This window comes from Monocercomonoides exilis (genome assembly GCF_001643675.1).
Source record: "Monocercomonoides exilis strain PA203 chromosome Unknown scaffold10-1930038, whole genome shotgun sequence".
Classification (NCBI taxonomy): domain Eukaryota; phylum Preaxostyla; order Oxymonadida; family Polymastigidae; genus Monocercomonoides; species Monocercomonoides exilis.
The window spans coordinates 1,684,673-1,705,631 of record NW_027150555.1 but is presented as its reverse complement, the minus strand read 5'-3'; the positions used below and the strand labels follow the sequence as shown (position 1 = coordinate 1,705,631).

At 38.3% G+C, this 20,959-nt stretch overlaps 5 protein-coding genes across 5 annotated transcripts; 1 reads left to right on the top strand and 4 right to left on the bottom strand.

Annotated features, from left to right (window-relative positions):
* Positions 1 to 28: 28 nt before the first annotated feature.
* On the bottom strand, positions 29 to 635 carry MONOS_3420 (putative Thioredoxin). Its single transcript, XM_067873422.1, has 3 exons — positions 396 to 635; positions 197 to 350; positions 29 to 131 (listed from the first exon to the last, which is right to left on the bottom strand). The coding sequence occupies exons 1-3, from the start codon at positions 606 to 608 to the stop codon at positions 115 to 117; spliced, it is 384 nt and encodes a 127-aa protein (XP_067732187.1). The 5' UTR covers positions 609 to 635; the 3' UTR covers positions 29 to 114.
* A 185-nt stretch (positions 636 to 820) lies between these two features.
* Positions 821 to 1,757, bottom strand: MONOS_3421 (uncharacterized protein). Its single transcript, XM_067873423.1, has 3 exons — positions 1,598 to 1,757; positions 1,370 to 1,543; positions 821 to 1,253 (listed from the first exon to the last, which is right to left on the bottom strand). Exons 1-3 carry the CDS (start codon positions 1,706 to 1,708, stop codon positions 960 to 962), a joined length of 579 nt encoding a protein of 192 aa, XP_067732186.1. The 5' UTR covers positions 1,709 to 1,757; the 3' UTR covers positions 821 to 959.
* A 211-nt stretch (positions 1,758 to 1,968) lies between these two features.
* MONOS_3422 (uncharacterized protein) lies at positions 1,969 to 2,812 on the bottom strand. Its single transcript, XM_067873424.1, has one exon. It carries the CDS (start codon positions 2,780 to 2,782, stop codon positions 2,297 to 2,299), a length of 486 nt encoding a protein of 161 aa, XP_067732185.1. The 5' UTR covers positions 2,783 to 2,812; the 3' UTR covers positions 1,969 to 2,296.
* A 160-nt stretch (positions 2,813 to 2,972) lies between these two features.
* MONOS_3423 (uncharacterized protein) lies at positions 2,973 to 4,285 on the top strand (the record flags this gene model as incomplete). Its single annotated transcript, XM_067873425.1, has 6 exons — positions 2,973 to 3,110; positions 3,207 to 3,338; positions 3,397 to 3,472; positions 3,530 to 3,730; positions 3,862 to 3,923; positions 4,154 to 4,285. 6 exons carry the CDS (start codon positions 2,973 to 2,975, stop codon positions 4,283 to 4,285), a joined length of 741 nt encoding a protein of 246 aa, XP_067732184.1.
* A 745-nt stretch (positions 4,286 to 5,030) lies between these two features.
* Positions 5,031 to 20,878, bottom strand: MONOS_3424 (uncharacterized protein; the record flags this gene model as incomplete). The annotated part of the gene is made up of 3 exons (XM_067873426.1): positions 5,031 to 20,480; positions 20,593 to 20,677; positions 20,727 to 20,878. The coding sequence occupies 3 exons, from the start codon at positions 20,876 to 20,878 to the stop codon at positions 5,031 to 5,033; spliced, it is 15,687 nt and encodes a 5,228-aa protein (XP_067732183.1).
* Positions 20,879 to 20,959: the final 81 nt, after the last annotated feature.

The following is a 20,959-nucleotide window of genomic DNA, read 5'->3' as shown; positions in this document are numbered from 1 at the left end:
TGATCCAATGCAACAAATGTTATCAACATTTTTGAGATTAAAAAATTATTTTGTTTGCATTTGATTTAAACGTTTGTGAAATTATAAAAATGCAGATAATGAATAATAAAACTCTTAAAAAGGAAGTTGCCCTAAAAAGAAATAATTGACAGGAAAATGAAATTGAATTGCAATAGTGCAACGATTTGTAACACACTTGCACAATAATTTAAGAATCCAACAAGTGTACCAAAATTCTTTTCGCCCTCAAATTGAATTGGACGATTATTGAGTGGAGTAAACCACATAACTTCAGGGACAAATTCAATGCCTAGTTGATCTTGAACAATTGGTGCATCTTCCAAATTGCACTAAAAGACAATTATAAATTTCATTCAATCTTTGAAAAAACAAACTTCTGCAAAGCGTAATCCAGGGATATGATCATAACTTTGCGCTAATGCTGCATATGGCTGTCTCAATTCTTTGCAGTGAGAGCATTCATTGGTATAAAATTTTACCAATGTTGCACCAGGCATATTGACGATTTGATTAAAATTGCGGTCAGTCATTCTTATCATTTCAGAAAATATGCATGGCACAATTAAAGCAATAAAATTAATAATCATGGTGATTGTTTGTTTCTTGTTATTGCTGTAAATTCAAAAATGACACAAGAAAATCAAATCATTTCACAAATTGTTATTTGAAAATTAATGGGATAAAAATGGTTTTTTTATAAAGACATTGAAAGTTATTTTTTTATTAAATATCTTCGTAATTATTGACTATTTTTCAGCAGAGAGAATGCATAAATATTAAATAATGTGACATTTTCATATTCAGAGCAATATTAAAATTTTTATGTTAATGTTAGAAAATTCAAAAAACGAAAACGCAAAAAATTAATCTATGAAGATTCAAGTAATGAGAAAGAAAAGTGTGTTATGTTACTGCGCATTGAGAATTTTAGAAAAGAATTAAAAGCGAAATCTTCCCCTTCCTTTTTTACTATTTTGTAATTGTGTGAATTCTTCGTGCTTTTGTTTGAACGAGATTTCTTTTTGCTTTGATTCCTCCTTTTCCGCAGCCCTTCTTTGAAGAAGATCAGATTGAGCCTTTTTCAATTGTTCAGTGGCAACAGCTAGAAGTGCCTTACGTTTGGACACCTCTGCAACTCCTTCCATAATTCTTCCGCATCTTTTGATACATCTTTCATGATCCGCATCACTTCCCCTCATAATACAACTTATAAAGCATTCTGATGATTCCTCCTTTTTTTGAAAAAAATAACAACAACAATAATAAAAAAGAAAATACAACAATTCCGCAATTTCACACATTAAAAAAAAAAATCATAAAAATCACAAGAATTTGAAATATCTCAAACTCGAATCTCATTAACATCCGATGGAGCATCTGTCTTATTTTGAGCAGCAATCCACGCCTTTTCAAAAACTCCGAATGTTTCTGAAAAATTTTTTCGTGCACATTCCATCAATTTCTCATGATCTTCAAGTTGACATTTCAAAATACTTTTTACAACCAAATCGGTATGAAGATCCTGGAAGACAAAAGAAGGAAATTATGTATAGCTTGATATCAAGAATAAGTAAACCAGAATTGAACGTTCTTCAGGAGTGAATAGAGGAAGAGGCTGAGATGCTTTTGCAAAAGTACATAACGAAGCTAACAACACAACAAAAACTGCTTGGAAATATTTAATCATGTGATGTGAAAATTCTTTGATAATATTGAAGAATTAGCAAATGAATGATGCTGTAAAGAAAAATGACACGAAATTGTTTTATACAGTTTTTTAATTTTCTCTTTTCGCAATAAAGTTAATAAAAAATATTACAAGGCAACTATCACAAACTATTTTGAGTGAAACAACATTTGAACAGATTATAAAAATCCAAGTTGTTCAAAGAAATTCTTATGGTTATTATTCACTCATTTTTTATCACAAATTGTGTTTGAAATCTGAATATTTATTTGTCAATTTGTTTGATAGTTTGCAATAATGAAAAACAGCATCTGAATTAATTTTTCAATGTTTTCTAATAGAGAATCATTGAAAACAAAGCAGATATAAGAAATATAAAATAATAAATACTTATTCACAATACATACGTGAAATAAATAATATAATTATAATAAATAAGAACAATAAAATTTTGAAAAAAAACTCATAAATATTTAAAATAACTCTGTATAGAATAAGCATATAAGCTTTTGAAAAAAAGACATATGAAGAAGTTGTTAATTATATAATTCAAATTCAAATAAATAAGAATACAAAAATGCCGTATATTTATTCTTTCTTTCTAATACACCCAAACAGTTTCAAATGCCCGGTTTTCATGAAGTCATCTTCGTAAAGTTCAAAAGATGGAACATCCATCCGAAATTCGTACTCTGGATATGATTCTTTAAGCTTCTTTTCCATAGCTTGATATCCAGCTCCGATCTCATCCATGCTCTTAAGCTGAACAGATAAATATGTTCCTTTTGCCAGTGTGTACTCTTTCATTCCTTCGGGAACTGCCTTTCCTTCATCAAGTGGAGCTGTTGCAACATACAGGAATGGGTCACTCTCAGAAGATCCAGTCATGATGGACAACCCGTATGATAGATCACCACCACAACTTGACACTTCCCTGATTCTGGGGACAAATTGCTTTCCCCACAGATCCATGCACTTCTCCTTCACGTCTGACATCGTGCACATCACCCCAATACCAGCAACTCTTTCTTCCTCACGTTCCACCAGTTGTACTTCAAGTGTTGTCTCTGCCATTTCAAAGTTCCTTTCAAATTCTTTTTTGATAGCCCTTAACAATTATCATTTTGACACCTTTCTCTCGAATTGTTGATTCTCTATCTCATGGCAATAACCACCACCCCAATTAAAAACATGTTTATAATTTGAATGACCGAATCTGTTTTGAAATCTGAATGTTTTCAAAAAAGATTATGGGCGAACAAAAATGGGAAATCAAGTTGAAGGGCAAAGCGAAGCTGGATTGAGCGGTCCTAGCGTAGCACCAGATGAAAAAATTCAAAAGAAACCCGGAGGGTTCGTGATAGAAAACGTGAATGAATTTGGAATATTTTTGCTTGCAATGGTGTATTTTCGATAATTTTTCTTTATTTTTAAAGTATCCGAATTTCATCGATCGATTTATTGATAAATTTTTATAATTATTGTTTGTTCGCATCAGATAAAGCAAGAAGAAGAAGAACGACAAGCAAAAAGTGCTGTTGATGAAAAAGGTGAAAAAGGAGCTTCTGGAAGCTTCAGTCAAACAGAGACCACTAATCCTGTTCAAAACGATCAAAAATCACATGTGCCGGTGTGATATTCATTTTCTTATCATCGCCTTTTTTGTTGAAAAAGGATGTTTTTTTTAGATTCTGACTTTTGAACCAATGAAGGCTTTGGTTCCTGCCCTTGAACCGTTTTGGAAGCAAAGCATTGTTTCGTTGGGTATTTGCTGTGAATTTTTGAATTTCTAAAAAGAATAATATTTTGCATTGTTTGAAGGGCACATGGACAGTTCTCTGGCGCTTTCGTGGATGAAATCAGTTGAGGAGCAACGAAGGATGGGAACTGCGCAGGCCGAAGCAACTCAGTCCAAAATCATTGCCTCAATGCGACATGCTGGTGGAACGTGTGCAGAGGTTCACGAAGCAACAGCCAATTGCAAGAAGGACATTGAATCTCTTTCATCTCTTTTGCAATCAAGTCTGATTTTCTTCTTCCACCACTTTTTTATTGCAATTTTCTTGCTCTTCTTTTATTGCTGTTCTGTTTATATGCTACATCCATTCTCTTTTTCTGTCATTGCTTTTTATGGTAACTTTGCAACATTCAAGTCCAACAGTTGAAGATTCATCTGAATGCTCTCACACTCAAGTACTCAGATTTGCAGGAGAATGTTTGTTTTGAATCTATCGGTTTTTTTATCATTTAACATTGTACTTCTTATATATGTATATATATCGATAATATCTTGCGTTACTCTCTCTTCTTCCAACTTTTTTTTTCCCATTTTTGCTTCTTTTTGTTTCATGTTGTTTGAATCAATTATTTTTCATTCGCATCATTTCATATTTCTGAATGTTATATTCAATGTCTCAATGTCTCAATGGCTGAAAACGAATGCAGTTGATGCAATTACAAACAATAATGCCTGAGAGGCTGAAACCACCTACATTCACACCGTTTTCCGATTACAAGAAGCTGATTCAGGCTGAAGAAGACAGATTGCAGCAAAGAACATACAGACCATTCATATGAAGCACTAAATATAAATTGAAAATGTATTAAAGAATTTTATGAATGATACATTAAGTACATTATATCTGAGAAGTTAATGAAGAAACAGAAATAATTGCATTTGTTATTCCATTTTGCGAATTTGATAGCTCGATTCGCTTTTGATGCCTTCCGAGTTACTCTGGGTCTTTGGTTCTTTGCCAATGAGCATTGCATTGTGAAAATTGTGCTCTTATATCTGTTAGATAATGATATTTCGCGTTTATCGTTTTCTTTTCTTTTCTTTTCTTTTCTTTTCTTTTCTTTGTTTTTTTATTTTATTTAAATTGCTGAAATAATGACAAGTCAAATAGAACAAAAAACAATTCAAACATTTCACAAAACATACAAGAAGAGCTAAAAAAAATAGCTCAAACGAAAAAAATAAGCAATCCTCTGAAATTAAAAAAAAAAAAAAAAAAAAAAAAAAAAACAACGCTTGGAAGGAGAGAACGAGAAAGCATTGAAGAAAGAAATGCTAACTATTAAAAACGAAAAACGCTCGGAAAAAGAAAAATGTCAAAAGATGAAAAGAAAAAGAAAAGAAAAAGAAAAGAAAGAAAGAAAAAGTGAAGTTAAAAACGCAATATTCATTCAATACATAACAGCTGTGAATACAAACGAAATAATAATAGTCGTAATAATAAAAAACAAATAATAAAAACAATAAAAATTAAATCAATAATCAACCATCAATTACCATTTCATAGAATAAACAACAGAACTCTCAGAAGCTGTCAGGATTCCACAGATAAAAGACTTGCACATAGTCCTCCACATATCGCTCCATCTCTTGCCTCATTCCCCTCTCAACATGGCAGCGCGCCAACAGCTCACTCACACTCACAGACGGGCCCAGCACAGAAGGAGAAGGCGAAAGAGCTGTCGTTGATATGCCTGAAGCTGTTCTTGAAGCATAAGATCCATTAGATCCATTAGAACTATTCGAACTATTCAAATTCCTTGTCATTTGCTCCTCACTCACTTCTCTCAATGGCCTTATATGCGGACACAACGACTGCACAACAAACAGGCGCTTGATCTTTCCTCTCTGAACAAGACAGTCTTGCAAGCTTTGCCACGGCAGCTCTCCCAGAAGATACTGATTGTACCCGAAATACACAGACATCAGCGACCACAGCGGAAGATGGGCCAAAGAGAGATTGGCTGAAGGAATATTGAAAGAAGCAGGACGATAAGGAATTTTCGCTTTCTTTGATTGCCTTTTCAAGGCAGCTTGTTTTTTCATGAAGAAGATGTAACAAGCTCTGCGCTTGATTTCATTGTAAAGTGGAGAAAGCAAAGAAGAAGGGTGAATGGAGCTCATAATTGGATCTATGCGCTTCTGGCGGATGGTGTTGGCATACGAATTGTACAAGCGAAGACTCTCAAAGAAGCCGTGGGAAAGAGGATGGCAGAAGGAAAGAGGAGAGCAGAAGTGAAGGAGCGATAGAGGAGATGTGGGTGAGTGCACTATAAACTGGGTTGGTTGGTTCGATGCTGATGATGCTGAAGAAGAAGAAGAAGAAGATTTGCCTTCTGCTGAATTGTTAGCATTGCCTGATTTGTTTCTATTTCTTCCATTGCCATTAATACCACTTGCACTCTTGCTGTTATTACTATTACTATTATTATTATCAGCCAGATTCGAATTAAACGCCTGTCCCAGTTTGTTCAAGCTGATAAGAGCAAGTGTCGAAAGCGTCGAAAACGAGCGGAACGGATTTTTCATTCGCTTAATAGCATCCAAAAGCTGGCTGGCTTGATCAAGTCCGTTTAGCCTGTCATACACATCAATGGAATATTCTTCATCGTCTTCTTCTTCTTCTTTTTCTTCTTTGTTGTCTTCTTCCCGTTCCTCTTGTTCTTTTGCCTTTTCTTCTTCATCATCTTCTTTTTCTTTTTCTTCTTTTTCTTCTTTTGTTTTGTCTTCACTGTCATCTTGTTGACTTGTATCTTTCTTTTCAATTTCATTAGCATTTGAAACAACACACAACCCATCTTCCTCCAAAGAAGAAGAAGAAGAAGAAGAAGAAGAAGAAGAAGAAGAATTAGAATTAGAAATAGAAATAGAAGATTCATCAGATGAATGAATCTGCGAGAGGAGATAAAGAAGCGTTGGGAGTGTCTTGTTCAGCATCACTAAAGACTGTCTGTGGAATTGAATGCAGCTGAAGGAAGAAGATTGGCAGTCAAGAGAAAGAGGGAAAGGAGAAGAAGAAGATGATGATGGAAAAGAAGAGGAATTGAGTTTCAATGGGAAGAGGGGAGAAGAAGAAGAAGAGGAGGAGGAGGAGGAAGAAGAAGAAGGTTTTGATTGAACAGAGTTTTCATTAATAATAGGCTGTGTCTGTGTTTTGTTCATGTCAAATTTATTTTGACATGAATAACCCAAAATTGAAGGAGAAGGTGCATTTTGGCTATTTGTAGATTCTTCAATGATATTTCCAACCACAAAAGGAAAAGGCGACGAATGCGAAAAACAAGAGCGAAGCGGGAAAAACGACTGGAGAAAGAAGAAGAACGAGGAGAAAGTGGAATTCGTGTTAAACAGGAAAAGCGAAGAAGCAGATTGCATTTGAGTGTAAAGAGAACGAGAGGAGCGGAAGAGAGAGGTGAGTGCTTGTGGGGTGAAGACAGGGGGTGAGCGGAGATACAGGAAGGGGTCTGTGAATGAGGAAGAAGAAGAAGAGGAGGAGGAAGAAGAAGAAGAAGAAGATGATGATGATGATGTGGAATGAATGGGATGAATGGAATGAAGATGATGTTCAGAATGAATGGAATTCTTTGAATATTTTGATTGTTTTGATTGCTTAGAATGTTTGAGATGATGTCTTGTATCATCATTTGTGTCTCTTTGAACTGAAAGAAGAAATTGCTGAGGAAGCAAAGAAAATGTTGGGAGCGCGCCTGCCGGAAACGGAGGTGGTTGCCGAGCAGCAGGCAGCTCGGAGAAATAGCGTGGCTCGTTCGGAGAAATAGAAGAGGAATGCGAAGAAGGCTTAGAGCCGAAAAGAAAAGGAAGCTGACGAGAAGAAGAAGAACGAGAAGAGCGAGAAGAGCGAGAAGAGATAGGAGGGGTGGAGAAAGAAGGCATTGGAGAGAGAGAAGGAGAAACAGCAGCAGAAGAAGAGGAGAAGGAGAGGGTGGGGGAAGAAAGAGGGAAAGCAGAGGCAGAGACAGAAGAAGGGTGGAAGGAAGGAGAAGAAAGAGAGGAAGGGCGAGGTGGGTTATGATAGTGATGATGATGATGATTATGGTTATGATGGAGGGAATGAGAGAGAGAAGAAGGAGAAACAGCAAGAGATTGCGAAGGATGGGGGGAATGAGAGGAATCAGGGGTAGAATGAGGAAGTAAGGAATAGGAAGAAGAAGAGGAGGAAGAGGAAGAAGAAGAAGAGGAAGAGGAAGAAGAGGATGTGGATGAAAGAGGGGTGGAACGAGAAGGAGATAAAGCAGTGGCAGTGATGATGGTTGCAGGTGTCATAGAAACAGAAGAAGAAGAAACAGAAGAAGAAGAAGAAGATGCATTTCCATTCACATTTGACCCAACTCCTGTAATGAACGGCGAAGAAGCGTATAAAAGTGTTGTGTTCTGATTTTGCAGCTCATCTGTGTCTTCAGAGGCGAGCGAAGAGACGAGCGAAGGAAGAGGTTTGTGAGCAGTGAGAGAAAGATGGAAGGACATGTTGTCATCGGGCGAGGAGAAAGAAGGGGAGAAAAGAGGAGAAGGAGAAGGAGAAGGAGAAAGGGAAGGAGAGGGGGAAGGAGAAGATGGAGAAGAGGTGGGGGAGAAGGGGGAGCTAACAATGTTGGAGTAAAGAGAAGAAGATGTGAGTTTTGGTGTTGTGAAGGAGGAGGCGGGAGAAGAAAGAACAAGAGAATGAGAGAAAGGGCGATTAAAGTGGGAAGCAGAAGAAGAAGAAGAAGGAAGAGGAGAAGAAGAAGATGATGATGAAACTGATGAGTTGATGTATTTTTGTGATTCTGAAAGTTTTGCTTCTCCTTCTTCTCTTTCTTTTTCGTTTTTCCTTCCCCCTTTTCCTTCTTTTCCATCATCATTATCACTTTCTTCTTCCTCTTCCTCCTCTTCCTCTTCTTCTTCTTCTTCGTTTCCTGTTTGCTTCTCAAAGCTTTTCACTTCCATTTCACCTTGTTTCAGCTCTTCAATAGCTGCCACCATCATGTCTTCCTCTGCTGGCAGGTTTCTTTGAGACGATGTGCTTATCTTTGAAGGAGAGAATGAGGAAGGAGGAGATGTTGATGAAGGAGAAGGAGAAGGAGAAGAGGAGGAGGAGGAGGAGGAAGAAGAAGAAGAAAGAGAAGACGATGATGATGAAATTGTTTCAGATAACTTTTTCAATTCTTCATCTTTCGAAATATTGTTCGATTCTTCCTCATTTTTAGCTATTTGTTCAGATATTTCTGCTTTCTTCAAGCTAATTTCACCTTCTTCATCTTTCTCTTCTTTCTCTTCATCTTTCTCTTCTTCTTCTTCTTCTTTTTCTTCTGTTTTCTTCACATTTTCCTCTTGTTCTTCCCTCTCTGAATACAAAGGCTGAGGTCTTTGCTCTTCTAATTCAGCTTCATTTAACACAGAAAGATTGTCTGTTATTGTCGATGATGATGTTTTTGATGATGTTAATGTTAATGTGATATTTTCTTCATTGTTTTCCTCTGTTTGTGGGATATTCTTGTTTCCTTCTTCAAAACTGGTGATTGAAGAATGAGAAGAAGAAGAGGAATAGGAAGAATCAATTGAAGAAGAAGCGAAATTATCATTTTCTTTCCCCTTTTCTTTCTCCTTCTCCTTCTCCTTCCGCACCCTCTCCCTCTTTCTCCACAACTCCACCTCCTCCTCCCTCTCTCTCGCTTCTTCTCTTCTCCTCCACTCCTCCTCCGCTTTCTTCCTCGCCTCTTCCCACAAACTGAAGCAGAGGAAGAACAAGTCGTCATCAGTGATCGAATAAAACGAGTTCAAAGTGTCTCTAAATGAGTGCGGCTGGTTGACTGTGGGGGATTTGCGAAGCTGAGGCGGGCAGAACGCATCAGAGGGGAAATGGATGTAGAAGGAGAAGCAGAAGAGGAAAGGGAAAGCGGAGGAGGAGAAGGAAGAAGAAGAGGAGGAGGAGGAAGAGGAGGAGGAGGAGGAAGAAGAAAAGGAAGAGGAAGAGGAAGAAGTGAAGGCGTATTGCTGAGATTGTGGTGAATTGTGGTAATGTTGATTATGATTACTATTGTCTTGCTTTTGTGAATAATTCTTTTGATAAATGTTTCCATTCATTTTGTTGTTCTCCTTCATCTCTTTCTTCTTTTCTTTCTTTTCTTTCTTTTCTTTCTTCTTCTTCTTCTTCCTTTTCTTCTCATCCCCACTGAAATTCGTCACAAACTCCGTTGGCAATGGGAAAGACGTCAACATAACCGAAGAAAGAGCAGAAGATTGGATAGGTTCTGCTTTCAAATCGACAATAAAAGAGAAGAAAGGTGTGCGATCATTGCGAGACGAAGAAAAAATGAAGTTTAAGTCAGATTTGTGCCAGAAGTGGAAGAGAGGGTGGGGGGAGGTGCGAGAGGGAAGAGGGGAGAGAAGAGAAGAAGAAGAAGGAGAGGGAGAATGAGAAGGAGAAGGAGAAGAAAGAGAAAGAGAAGAAGAAGAGGAAGTTTTGGAGTTGTTGGATAGTTTGGAATGGAGATGAGGAGAAGAAGATGACAAATGTTCAATTGGCATTGCTTCTGGTTCTTGTTCTGTGCTTTCTTCTTCTTCCTCTTCCTCTTCCTCTTCTTCGCCTTCTTCCTCGCCTTCTTCCTCCTCGCCTTCTTCCTCCTCGCCTTCTTCCTCCTCCTCTTCCTCTTCCTCTTCCTCTTCTTCTTCACTTTCTTCTTCTTCTCTTTTTATTCCTTCTTCTTTTCCACCTAAACCACTATCACAACCACTATCAGTTCCCAGCTTCTCCTTCTTCCCCAAATAATTCTCCGAACTCCTAATTTCTCCGAACTTCATCACGTTTTCAATCTGAACACTCTGAAGCAGCCGTCTTTTCTCTCTTTTTGCGATTCGAAGTGCTCTTTCTTCTTCGATTGCCTGCCAAACATCAGCAACAAATGGATGGCAGAGGAAAAGGGCGAGTTCTGTTTGTTTTGTGAGGATGAGGCTGAGGAGAGGGAAGAGGACGTGGGGAGGGAGAGAGGAAGAAGAAGAGGAGGAGGAGGAGGAAGGAGAAGAAGAAAAGGAGGAGGAGGAAGAAGAAAGTGAAGGAAAAGGAGAAGAAGATGATGATGAATTAGAAGAAGAAGAATCAACATAACCATTAATAACCTTCCTTTCATCATCATCTTTTTCATCATCATCAATTTTTCCCTCTTTCGCATCATAATACGTCTGTGAATGTGCAAACACACTGGACAAAAGCGTGTGAAGAGTAAACAAAATGGCTGCTTTCCCGTTTTCTCTCTCGTAAAGAAACAGAAACTGCTCCACAAATGACAGATGTTGCAGAGGAAATGAGGAAAACGGTGAATTTTGATAGTTTTGAGGATTTTGTTGTATTTTATTGTTTTGCTGGTTTTGTGTGTTTTGTTCGAATTGAAACTGAAGAAGAGGTTTGGAGAAAGATAAAGGCTGTTGAATGGATTGGTTGTTTGTATTGAGAGAGGAAGAGAAGGAAGAGGAAGAGGAAGAAGAAGAAGAAGAAGGAATTTTGGTGGTTATGGAAGATTTAGGTGTAGAGAAAGAGGAAGAATACGGAGAAGAAGATGTGATTGAAGGTGTTGTTGTTGAGGAGGAGGAAGAGGAAGAGGAGGAAGGAGGAAGAGGAGAAGAGGAAGAGAAAGAATTTGAAGAAGAAGAAGAAGAAGAAGAAGAAGAAGTAATCAAAGGTGTAGAGGAATTAGAAGCAGGCTGAGGAGTGGTAACAACAGATAACTCATTGACAGAAGAAGAAGAAGTGGAAGAAGCATCAGAAGAAGCATGTGATAGATTGGGGTGTTGATTTCGGGGTAGAGGTGAAGAAGAAGGAGAAGGAGAAGGAGAGGAAGAAGGAAGAGAAGAAGGAAGTGGAGAAGAAGAAGAGGAAGAAGAGAAAGATGAAGCTTGCTCTGAACTTAAGTTGGGGAAAGCAAACTGGAAATGCGAAGGAACATTTGGAAGAAGAGAAGGAGAGGGAGAGGGAGAAGAGAAAGAAGAAGAAGAAGAAGAAGAAGAAGAAGAAGAAGAAGAAGAAGAAGAAGAAGAAGAAGAAGAAGAAGAAGAAAATGATGATTGAGATGAAGGAAGCGAAGGAACATGAGGGAATTTTGCTGGATAGGAAAGAGGAAGATGTACAGGAGAATGTGAAAGGTGTGATTGTGATGAATGAAGAAGAGGGAAAGAAGAGAAAGGAGGAGAAGGAGAAGGAGAAGAAGAGGAGGAAGAGGAGAAAGAAGAAGAAGAAGAAGAAGAAGAAGAATTAGCATTCACGTTTAATGAAAGCTCTGATAAACTCACTCCCTGTGGATGGATAAGAAACTGTGAAAGCAGAAAAGAATTCAAAAAAAGCTTTGAAAAAGAGCAAGTTGAATGGTCAAAGACAACATTTGGAGGGTAAAATGAATATCTTCCAAGACGCAGGCTTCTTCTCCCGCTTAAAGGCAAGCCGGAGTGAAGAGAAGAAGAGGAAGAAGAGGAAGAAGAGGAAGAAGAGGAAGAAGAGGAAGAAGAGGGGAAAGAAGAGGAAGAGGAAGAGGAGGAGGAAGAAGAAGAAGAAGAAGAAGAAGAGAGAGAAGGAGAAGGAGATGGGGAATAAGAAGAAGAGTTGGTTATTGAAAGAGAGGGAGATGGGGAAGAAGGAGAAGGAGAAGGAGGAGAAACAGCAAATTCAGCTTCATTTTCTTCTGTTTTCTTCTTCAACTCAGAAGAAGAAGAAGAAGAAGAAGAAGAAATATCGTTCTTCTCTTTATTCTTCTCATTTTTGTTTGTTTTCAATTTTTTATCTTCCAAAACATTAAAATCATTCTTCTTCTTTGAATGTTCATTGCTCATCTTCATTTGCAATGTTTGTGCAGTTTTCAACAAGTTATTTAAAATCAAACAATTGATACAGACATCTCCTTCATTTGCTTTTTTGTTTTGATCAACAAAAGCCATTTTCTTGTCTTCCATGGCATTTTTACAAGGATTAGCATCGAAACAGCGATCTTCTTCTTCCTCTTCGCCTTCTCCTTCTCTTCCTTCTCTTCCTTCTTTTTCTTCTTCTTTCTTCTCCCACCCACCTTCCAAGCACAATCCTTGCTTCATCTCATTCAAACATTCCGTTTCTCCTTCTCTCTGACAATATATTTCACATTTCTTCTCTTTTATCTTCCCTTCCATCTCCTTCATCTCCCCTCCTACCCATCTCATTCCTTTTATTCCTCCTCTTCCCCTTCTTCCTCTCTCTGCATTGCTAAACCTCACACAGAAGAAAGGAAACACATGTCCAGCATACGCCACACCCACCTGCCATTTCTGTACAGCTTCTTTCCTTCTCCTTCGCCAATAGCTCAACAGCTCTTTCCTTTCTATACTCAAACTCCTCCTCAGCTTGTCTTTGTCTTCCTCACTCATCACAGACATCTGCCTGCTCTGCAGCTTCTTCTCTATCAGACACTCTCTTTCTCCCAAAATGGCGAGTTCTGCTCTTTTTTGCGCCTTCAGCCGCAAAAGCGTGGTTTTCAGGTGATTTTTCGCTTTTTCTCTTTCTCTCATGACAATTGACAGGTCAACTACACAGCAGATTCCAGAGCCGTCTGAAGAGGAAGGAAGGCAATTTCTATTGGAAGATTTCATTGAATGTTTCATTGAATGCTTATATGAATGGCTTATTGGGTTTTTCATTGTATTTTTTATTGATTGTTTCATTGGTTGAAGATTGGAATGTGAAAGAGAATGAGAAAAAGCTGGTTTGTTGCTGTTGATGATGATGTTTTGCTTGCAATCACAAGGATTTTCATTATCTTCTATGTTGCTTTCATTCTCTTTCTTCTCTTTTTTCTCTTCATCTTCTCTTTCTTTCTCATAAAACTCTTTTTCTTCTCTTTCCTCCAACCTTTCCACATTCACCTTATCTGCTTCGATATTGGCATTTGAAGCAGAAGCAAGATAACTTTGTTTATCATCTTTTTCTTCTCTTTCCCCTTCTTCTCTTCCTTCTTCACTTCCTTCTTCTTCTTCCTCCTCCTCTTCTTCTTCTTCCTTTCCAACCCCATTCCCATCCGATATAATGCACAGCAAATTATCCACCACAAGAATCTCAAATCGTTTTCCAGGCAGTGCAAGATGCAACGTAATTGCTTCAGGAGAAGATTCAGATTGAGAGAAAGAGGAGGAGGAGGAGGAAAGAGAGGAAAAAGAAGAAGAAAGAGAGGAAGAAGAAGAAGAATAGGAAGTTGGTTGTGTGTTTGGATTGGATGTGGAAGAGTTGGAATAAGAAGATTGAGAACGATGCAAAGGAGAAGAGGAAGAAGAGGAGGAAGAGGAGGAAGAGGAGGAAGAGGAGGAAGAGGAGGAAGAGGAGGAAGAGGAGGAAGAGGAGGAAGAGGAAGAATGAGAAGAAGAACGAGAAGGCAAAGCAGAAAAGGAGCTCAAAGGAAAGCCAACTTCTTTTCTTCCTTCTCTTTCTCCTCTTTCTCCTCTTCCTCTTCCTCTTTCTTCTTCTCTTTCTTCTTCCTCTCCCCCAAACTCCATATTTGGATGAATCATCTTCAAAGAAGGCAGCAATTCATGAAACATCGTCACTTTGTTCGGTTCTTTGAACAAGACAACTTTTGATTTGTCTGCATATTCATGAAGAGAAGACGCAAAAAGCTGTTTTTCTTGTTCTTTTCCTTCTTTTCCTTCTCCTCTTTCTTCTCCTCTTTCTTCTTCTCCTTCTTTTTGTTTTAGCTGTTGTCTTTTGTTCCCTTCTGCTCTTTGAGCATTAACATCGAACAACTCCTTTGCATTGTGAACGAAATTATGAGCTTCATTTCTTGTCTCATATCTTGTCATATTGCTTATTCCACTGTGATTGCCATTCCATTTGTTGATATATTCACTTTTTCTTTCTCTTTCTCCTCTTTCTCCTCTTCCTTCTCTTCCTTCTCTTTCTCTTCCTCTTTCTCTTTCTCTTCCTCCTCCTTCTCCATTCACATTCACAACCGCATACGGAAACGCAGGACTATCACGAATTGACCGGAAAGTCTGCGAAAACATAGAAAACGGAGAAGAGCGAAGCAAAAGAACAGAAGAGGTGAAAGGGCGAAGAAGGCGAATGGAAGAATGGAAAGAGGAAAAAGGGGAAAGAATGTGAAGAGGGTTGAAAGAATGCAAGGCGCGGTGGAGGAGGAAGGAAGAAGAGGGGAGAGAAGAGGGAAGAGAAGAAGAAAGAGAAGAAGAAAGAGAAGAATAAGGAGAGAAGGAAGAAGAAGAAGAAGAAGAAGAAGTAAGAGGGGAATGAATTAGAAATCTATTTGTGTGTTCTTCATCAAATGAAAGCGAATGAGAAGAAGAAGAAGAAGAGGAAGAGGAAGAAGAAGAAGAAAATGAAGAAAAAAGAGAAGACGAAAGAGAAGAAGAAGATGATGATGATGATGATGATGAAAGATGAGGGAAAAATAGTTTGTTAGGAACAAAAGTGAATGTAGAAGTGAAAGGAGAAAGAGGAGGAGGGCACGTGGAATACAAATCTGAGAAGGAGAAGAAGGAAATGGAAGATTTTGAAGAAGAAGAAGAAGGAGGAGGAGACGAGGGAGAAGAGGGAGAAGAGGAAGAGGAAGAAGAAGAAGAAGAAGAAGAAGAAGTTTGTTGAGGTTTTGTGAGGGAAGAAATGAGAATGTTAAGCGGATGTGTTTCTCGTAAGGAAGAGAGAAGAGATTTGAGAAGAGGAGTCTGATGAAGGAGATGATAGGGAATGTTTGAAGAAGAAGAGGAAGAGGAGGAAGAAGAAGAAAGAGAAGAAGAGGAAGAAGAAAGAGGAGAAGAGGAAGAGGAGGATGAGGAAGGAAATGAAGAAGAAGAAGAAGAAGAAGGATGAAGAAAGTTTTGATGTGAAGAAATTGGAGAAGAAAGAGGAGAAATGGAAGAGAAAGAGCTAACTGAAGAGGTTGAGTTATGATGAGGTGAAGAAGAAGAAGAAGAAGAAGAAGAAGAAGAAGAAGAAGAAGAAGATTGATATGAAACAATAGGAGAACCATGAAATGAAGAAGAAGAAGAAGAAGAACTCGAATTATTCATCAAAGAACCAGGAAGCATAGAAGTGTGTCTTTTATTCTTCTCACCTTTCTCATTCTCTGTGTAATATTGATAGGAACCGGTTAGCTCAACAACCCATTCTAATTCATGTGGAAGCTTAGATTCGCCTTCATTTGTGTTATTCTTGTTATTCTTCATCATTTTTTGTTTTTCTTCTTCTCTTTCTCTTTCTCTCTCTCTTTCTCTCTCTTTCTCTTTCTCCTTTTCTCTTTCTTTTTCCTCTTCTTTCGTCTTTTTACTCCCCCAAAACCTTCTTTTCGTTCCACTTCCATCGTTTTTCTTAGCAGCTGCTTCTGCTTCTTCTTTCTCCTTCTCCTTCTTCTTCCTTTCTTCTTCTTCTCTTCTTTCTCTTTCTCTTTCTTCTTCCTCCATCTTCTTCCTCAACCTCCTCCTCCTCTCCTCTTCCTCCCTCTTCATCATTTCCCCTTTTATTGCTGCTGCATACAACGCCTGCACAATCGCAAAGGAAGGCAAAACGAATGGGATATCAGGAGAAGGGAAATTGCCTTGTTCAACAAGAGGATGTGATCTGGAGGAAGGGTTGAGAGGGAGAGGGAGGAGGGTTAAGGTGTGGGGGAGAGGAGGAGAAGAAGAGGAGGAAGAGGAAGAGGAGGAGGAAGAAAGAGAAGAAGAATGAGAAGATGATGATGATGAAGAGGAAAGAGAAGAAGAAGAAAGAGAAGAAAGAGAAGAAGAATGAGAAGGAGAAATAAAAGAGGTCATAGAAGAATCACCAGAAAGAACAGAAGAGCCGTGGGAGAAGGAAGAAGAGGCAGAAGAAGAAGGAGAAGAAGGAGTATCACAAGATGTGAGAGAAGGAGAAAGCGGAACGGAAGAAAGAGAGGAAGAAGAAGAAGAAGAAGAGGAAGAAGAAGAGGAAGATGATGAGATGGAGGAAGAGGAGGAAGAATAAGAAGAAGAAATGGAAGAAGAAGAGGAGGAGGAAGATGAGGAAACAGAAGAAGAAGAAGATGATGATGATGATGATGATGAAGTTTGTATAGGAACAGGTTGAATGTGTGAAGAAAGAGAGAAAAGTGACTGAGAAGCCAAAGAAGGAGAAGAAGGAGGAAGAAGAGGATGTTTGTCAGTTTGAGAAGAATGAGAAGGAAGAGAGATGGAGACTTGAGGAAGAGGAGGGGTGAAGGGAGAAGGAGAAGAAGAGGAAGAGGAAGAAGAAGAAGAAGAAGAAGAAGAAGCTAATGCTCCAACAGTTTGAATGATTTTGATATGAGAATGCGAAGAAGAAGAAGGAGAGGGAGAGGAAGAAGAGGAAGAAGAAGAAGAAGAAGAAGGTGTTTTTCTCTTTGAAATGCGATTTTCATCTTCAACTGACATACTTCTTGTGTGTGAATGAGCATTTCTGTGTTTCTTCCTTTCTTTTCTTCTCTTTTTCTTTTCTTTTTCACATTCTTTCTCTTTTTCTCTTTCTCCTTCCTCTCCTTCTTTTTCTTTCTCTTCTTTCTTCTTCTTCTTCTTCTTCTTTCTCTTCTCCTTCTCCTTCTCCTTCTCCTTCTCTTCCTCTTCCCCTTCCTCTTCTCTTTCTTCCTCTTTCTTTTCAAACCCTTCAGCTTCATTCAGAAGAGAAAGAGAAGAAGAAGAAGAAGAAGAAGAAGGAGAAGGAGAAGGGTGAAGATAAGCTAAATAAGCTTTTCCTTTGATGACAACAATCTCAAAGGAAGAAGAAGACAAAGCTTTTGGCGCATTTATTGTGGAGGAAGAAAGAGGAGGAAGAGAAAGAGAAGAGGAAGAGAAGGAAGAAGAGGAAGAGGAAGAAGAAGGGAAAGAAAAGTTTTGTTTGTGGTGGAGAAGAAGAGGAGGAGGAGAGGAAGAGGAAGAGGAAGAAGAAGAAGAAATAGAATGTTGAGAAGGATATAGAGAAGAATAAGAAGGCAAAGCAAATGATGGATTGTCTTCATTATAAAGATGAGAAGAAGGATGAGAAGAAGAAGAAGAAGAAGAAGAAGAATTCACTTTTCCGTTTCTTTCTCTTCCTTTTAATGTTTTTCTTTCTTTCTCTTTCTCTTTCTCTTTCTCCTCTTTCTCCTTCTCTTTCTCCTTTTGATGATAATGCAATCTGCTCTGTTTTGATTGGGAATAAGCCAAAATTGAGGAAGAATTTGGAATGGCTGAAGAAGAAATAGCTTGTACAATGCCTTCAACAAGAGAAGAAGAAGAAGAAGAAGAAGAAAGAGAAGAGGAAGAAGAAAGAGAAGAAGAGGAAGAAAGAGAAGAAGAAGAAGAATGAGAAGAAGGAGAAGAAAAATAAGTGAAAGAAGAAGAAGAAGAAGAAGATAAAGTGACTTCGACAGTATCCAATGGAACAACGCTAACAGTTGAAGGGCTCCATAACACAGAAGAAGGAGAAGAAGAAGAAGAGGAAGGAGATGAAGGAGAAGAAGAAGGAGAAGAGAAGGAAGAAGAAGAAGAATAAGAGGGAGGAGGAGAAGAAGGGGAAGGGGAAGGGGAAGAAGAAATGAAGAAAGCTGTTAATCTGTTGATGAAAGAGGAAAGTTTTGGGTTGTTTAATGCGATGTGATAAGAAGAGGAAGAAGAGGAAGAGGAAGAGGAAGAGGAAGAAAAAGAAGAAAGAGAAGAAGAAGAAGAAGAAGATGGAACAGAAGAATAAGAAAAGACGGAAATTGGATGAGTTTGGGGAGAAGAGGAAGGAGAAGGAGAAGGTGAAGGGGAAGAAGAAAGAGGAAGAGGAGAAGAAGAAGAGGAAGAGGAAAGAGAAGAAGAAGAAGAAGCATAAACTTGAGAATTATGTGAAGCAACCGAAAACCCTTTCGAATTTACTGTATTTTGTGGAGTAACAAAGGGAACATACGAAGAAAGAGGTGAAAAAGAAGCAACTTCGTCAGAAGAGAGAGAAAGAAAAGCATTTGCCAGCGACAAAATGGGAGAAGGGAAGAAGAAAAGGCGAAGAAGGGCGACTTTTGTTGTGTCTGTGATGATGTTGCGAAGAGAAGGAGGAGGAGGAGGAGGAGGTTTGGATGAAGATGGATTGTGAGGGAAAACGTGGTGGAATAAAATGCATGGTTTGTTTTTATGTTTGTGTTTGTGTTTGTCTTTATGTTTTTCATTTTTATTTTTGTTTTTGTTTTTGTTTTTGTCTTCATTTTTTTCTTCATCATCATCATCATCGTCTTCTTCTTCTTCTTTTTCTTCACCTTCTCCTCCTTCTTCTTCATAATATTCTTCAAATCTCCCTTCTCTCTTTCCTCTTCCTCTTATTTCCCTTCGACTCTTCTTTATTTTCTCCATTTTCTCCGATCCAATTGAAGCAAGCGACCGAAGCTGAGAAATAATTGTTGGGCGCGGAGAATTACTTAAATTGGCTGAATTGTACGGAGAAATAGCTTTTTGATTGGAAGTTGCATTGGAATTGGAATTAACACTTGATTTGGAGATTTTGATGTTCTTTTTACTGGATTCTTCTTCATCTTCTTCTTCTTCCTCCTCCTCTTCCTCATCATCATCGTCTGTTTCTTCTTCTTCTTCCCTCTTCCTCTTCCTCTCCTTCGGTGCCATCCACACTTGTTCCTTTCCCTTCTCTTCTTCTTCTTCTTCTTCTTCTCTCTTCACATTCAGTTTATCTCTTTCTGTACTGATAATCGAATAACAATTAGTATACTTAACATTCTCCCTCTCTCTTTCCCTTTCCCTTTCTTTCTCTCTTTCTTTCTCTCTTTTTATTTCTCTTTCTCTCTCCTCCTCATCTTCCTCTTCATCCTCCTCCTCTTCTTCTCCTCTTCCTCCATCCACATTCTTCCCTTTCTGCTTATTCACCCTTTTCCTCTCTGCCTCTTTCTTCATCTGCTTCTCTGCTTTCTTCCTCATCTCTTCTGCCACATACACCTCATCTTCCAAATCACTTTCGTCTTCTTCTTCGTCTTCATCTTCATCATCATCAAAATATTCCCATTCTTCTTCTTCCTCCTCTCTTTCTCCTTCTCCTTTCTTCTTCTTTTTATTCTTCACTTTCTCTTTCTCTTTCACTTTCACTTTCACTTTCTTCCTCCTCTTTATCTCTTTCTCCCACACCCTCTCATGCACATTCACCTCTCCTCCCCAAATCACCATCACATCCGGATTGCTTATATGTTTATACCACACCACACTCATGTAATGTGCTTTCAGCAGATGTGGCGTGTGAATTATTCGCACTCCACGGAGAGGCGGTTTAAATTGAATGGGAACGAATGTGCTGCTGCCAGGAACAGAACCTGTGTTTGGCTGTGATGATAAGGTTTCTGGTGTGTCGGGTTGTTGCTGCTGTGCTATTTGTGGCGAAGTCTGAAGTGAGGCAGTGTGTGTGAATGACATGAGCTTTGAAGTGCTGTGCAGCTTCTGATTGGAATTTGGCTGGGGAGAATCAGATTTGAGGATGTGCTGATTGTCCATTGGAAGCAATTGAACAGAGGGTTCATTGATAATATTGGGTTTTGAGGGAAAAGCTGATGGAGATGGAACAGATGGTAAAGAACCTTGCTGATTTTGAGTCAGTGAATTGTGGGAAATCAATGAAGAGTTGTCTTGAGCATAGCGCTGTTGCTCATAAAGTGGAAAAGTCGGCGTTGGAAATGAAACGTCAAATAATTCAAATCCATTCATCGTGACAACAACAAGTCCATAAAAGGGAGCAAAGAAAGACATATACGCAAAATCTGTTGGTGTATGAAGATATTTTGTTGAGGAGTATAATGCACTCTGAGGTATGTCAGCTGGCAAAGTCGAATATCGTTCTTCAAGTTGATTATTTGGAATGCTCGAACATGGAAGAGGATTGTATCCTGGTTCCCCAAGACGAAAAGATGCTGCATCCCCGTGTCCTATCCAAAATATTCCCAAAATTTCAACTGCAGAAGGTCGAAGAGGTTCACAAGGTTTGAATGAAAACCATCTATCAATCCAAGTGTCAATAATAATCTGCAAAATATGTAAAATATGAGAATATTGAAAACAATTACACAATTTTTTTGTGTTTAATAAAAGAATTTACGAATTTTATTATTTCTTAGAAAATAAAATTCTTTCAAACAATTTCATTAATAACGGTTTGAACTGCAAGCAATCGTTTATCTGGAGACATGCAAACATAAGAAAGATTTGAAATAGGAAAGTTTCTGGAAAAATAGTCGTTATTACAAAATATAACTATTTAATGAGCAAAACTGTAATGAATTAAGTTTGATTCGATATCTGATTGAATCTTGTATAAATATAAGTGAATTGTGCTTTATCTGCAAAAATGTTTTGTGGCCGTCATCGTAATTGCACAAGGATGAACGTGCAACCGTTGTATGCCTGTCCAACAAGCCAAGCATATAATAATTGATTTTTAGTATGTGCAAGATCTATCAAAGATCATAAAGAATATTCCATTTCTATTAAATGAAAATTTGCTC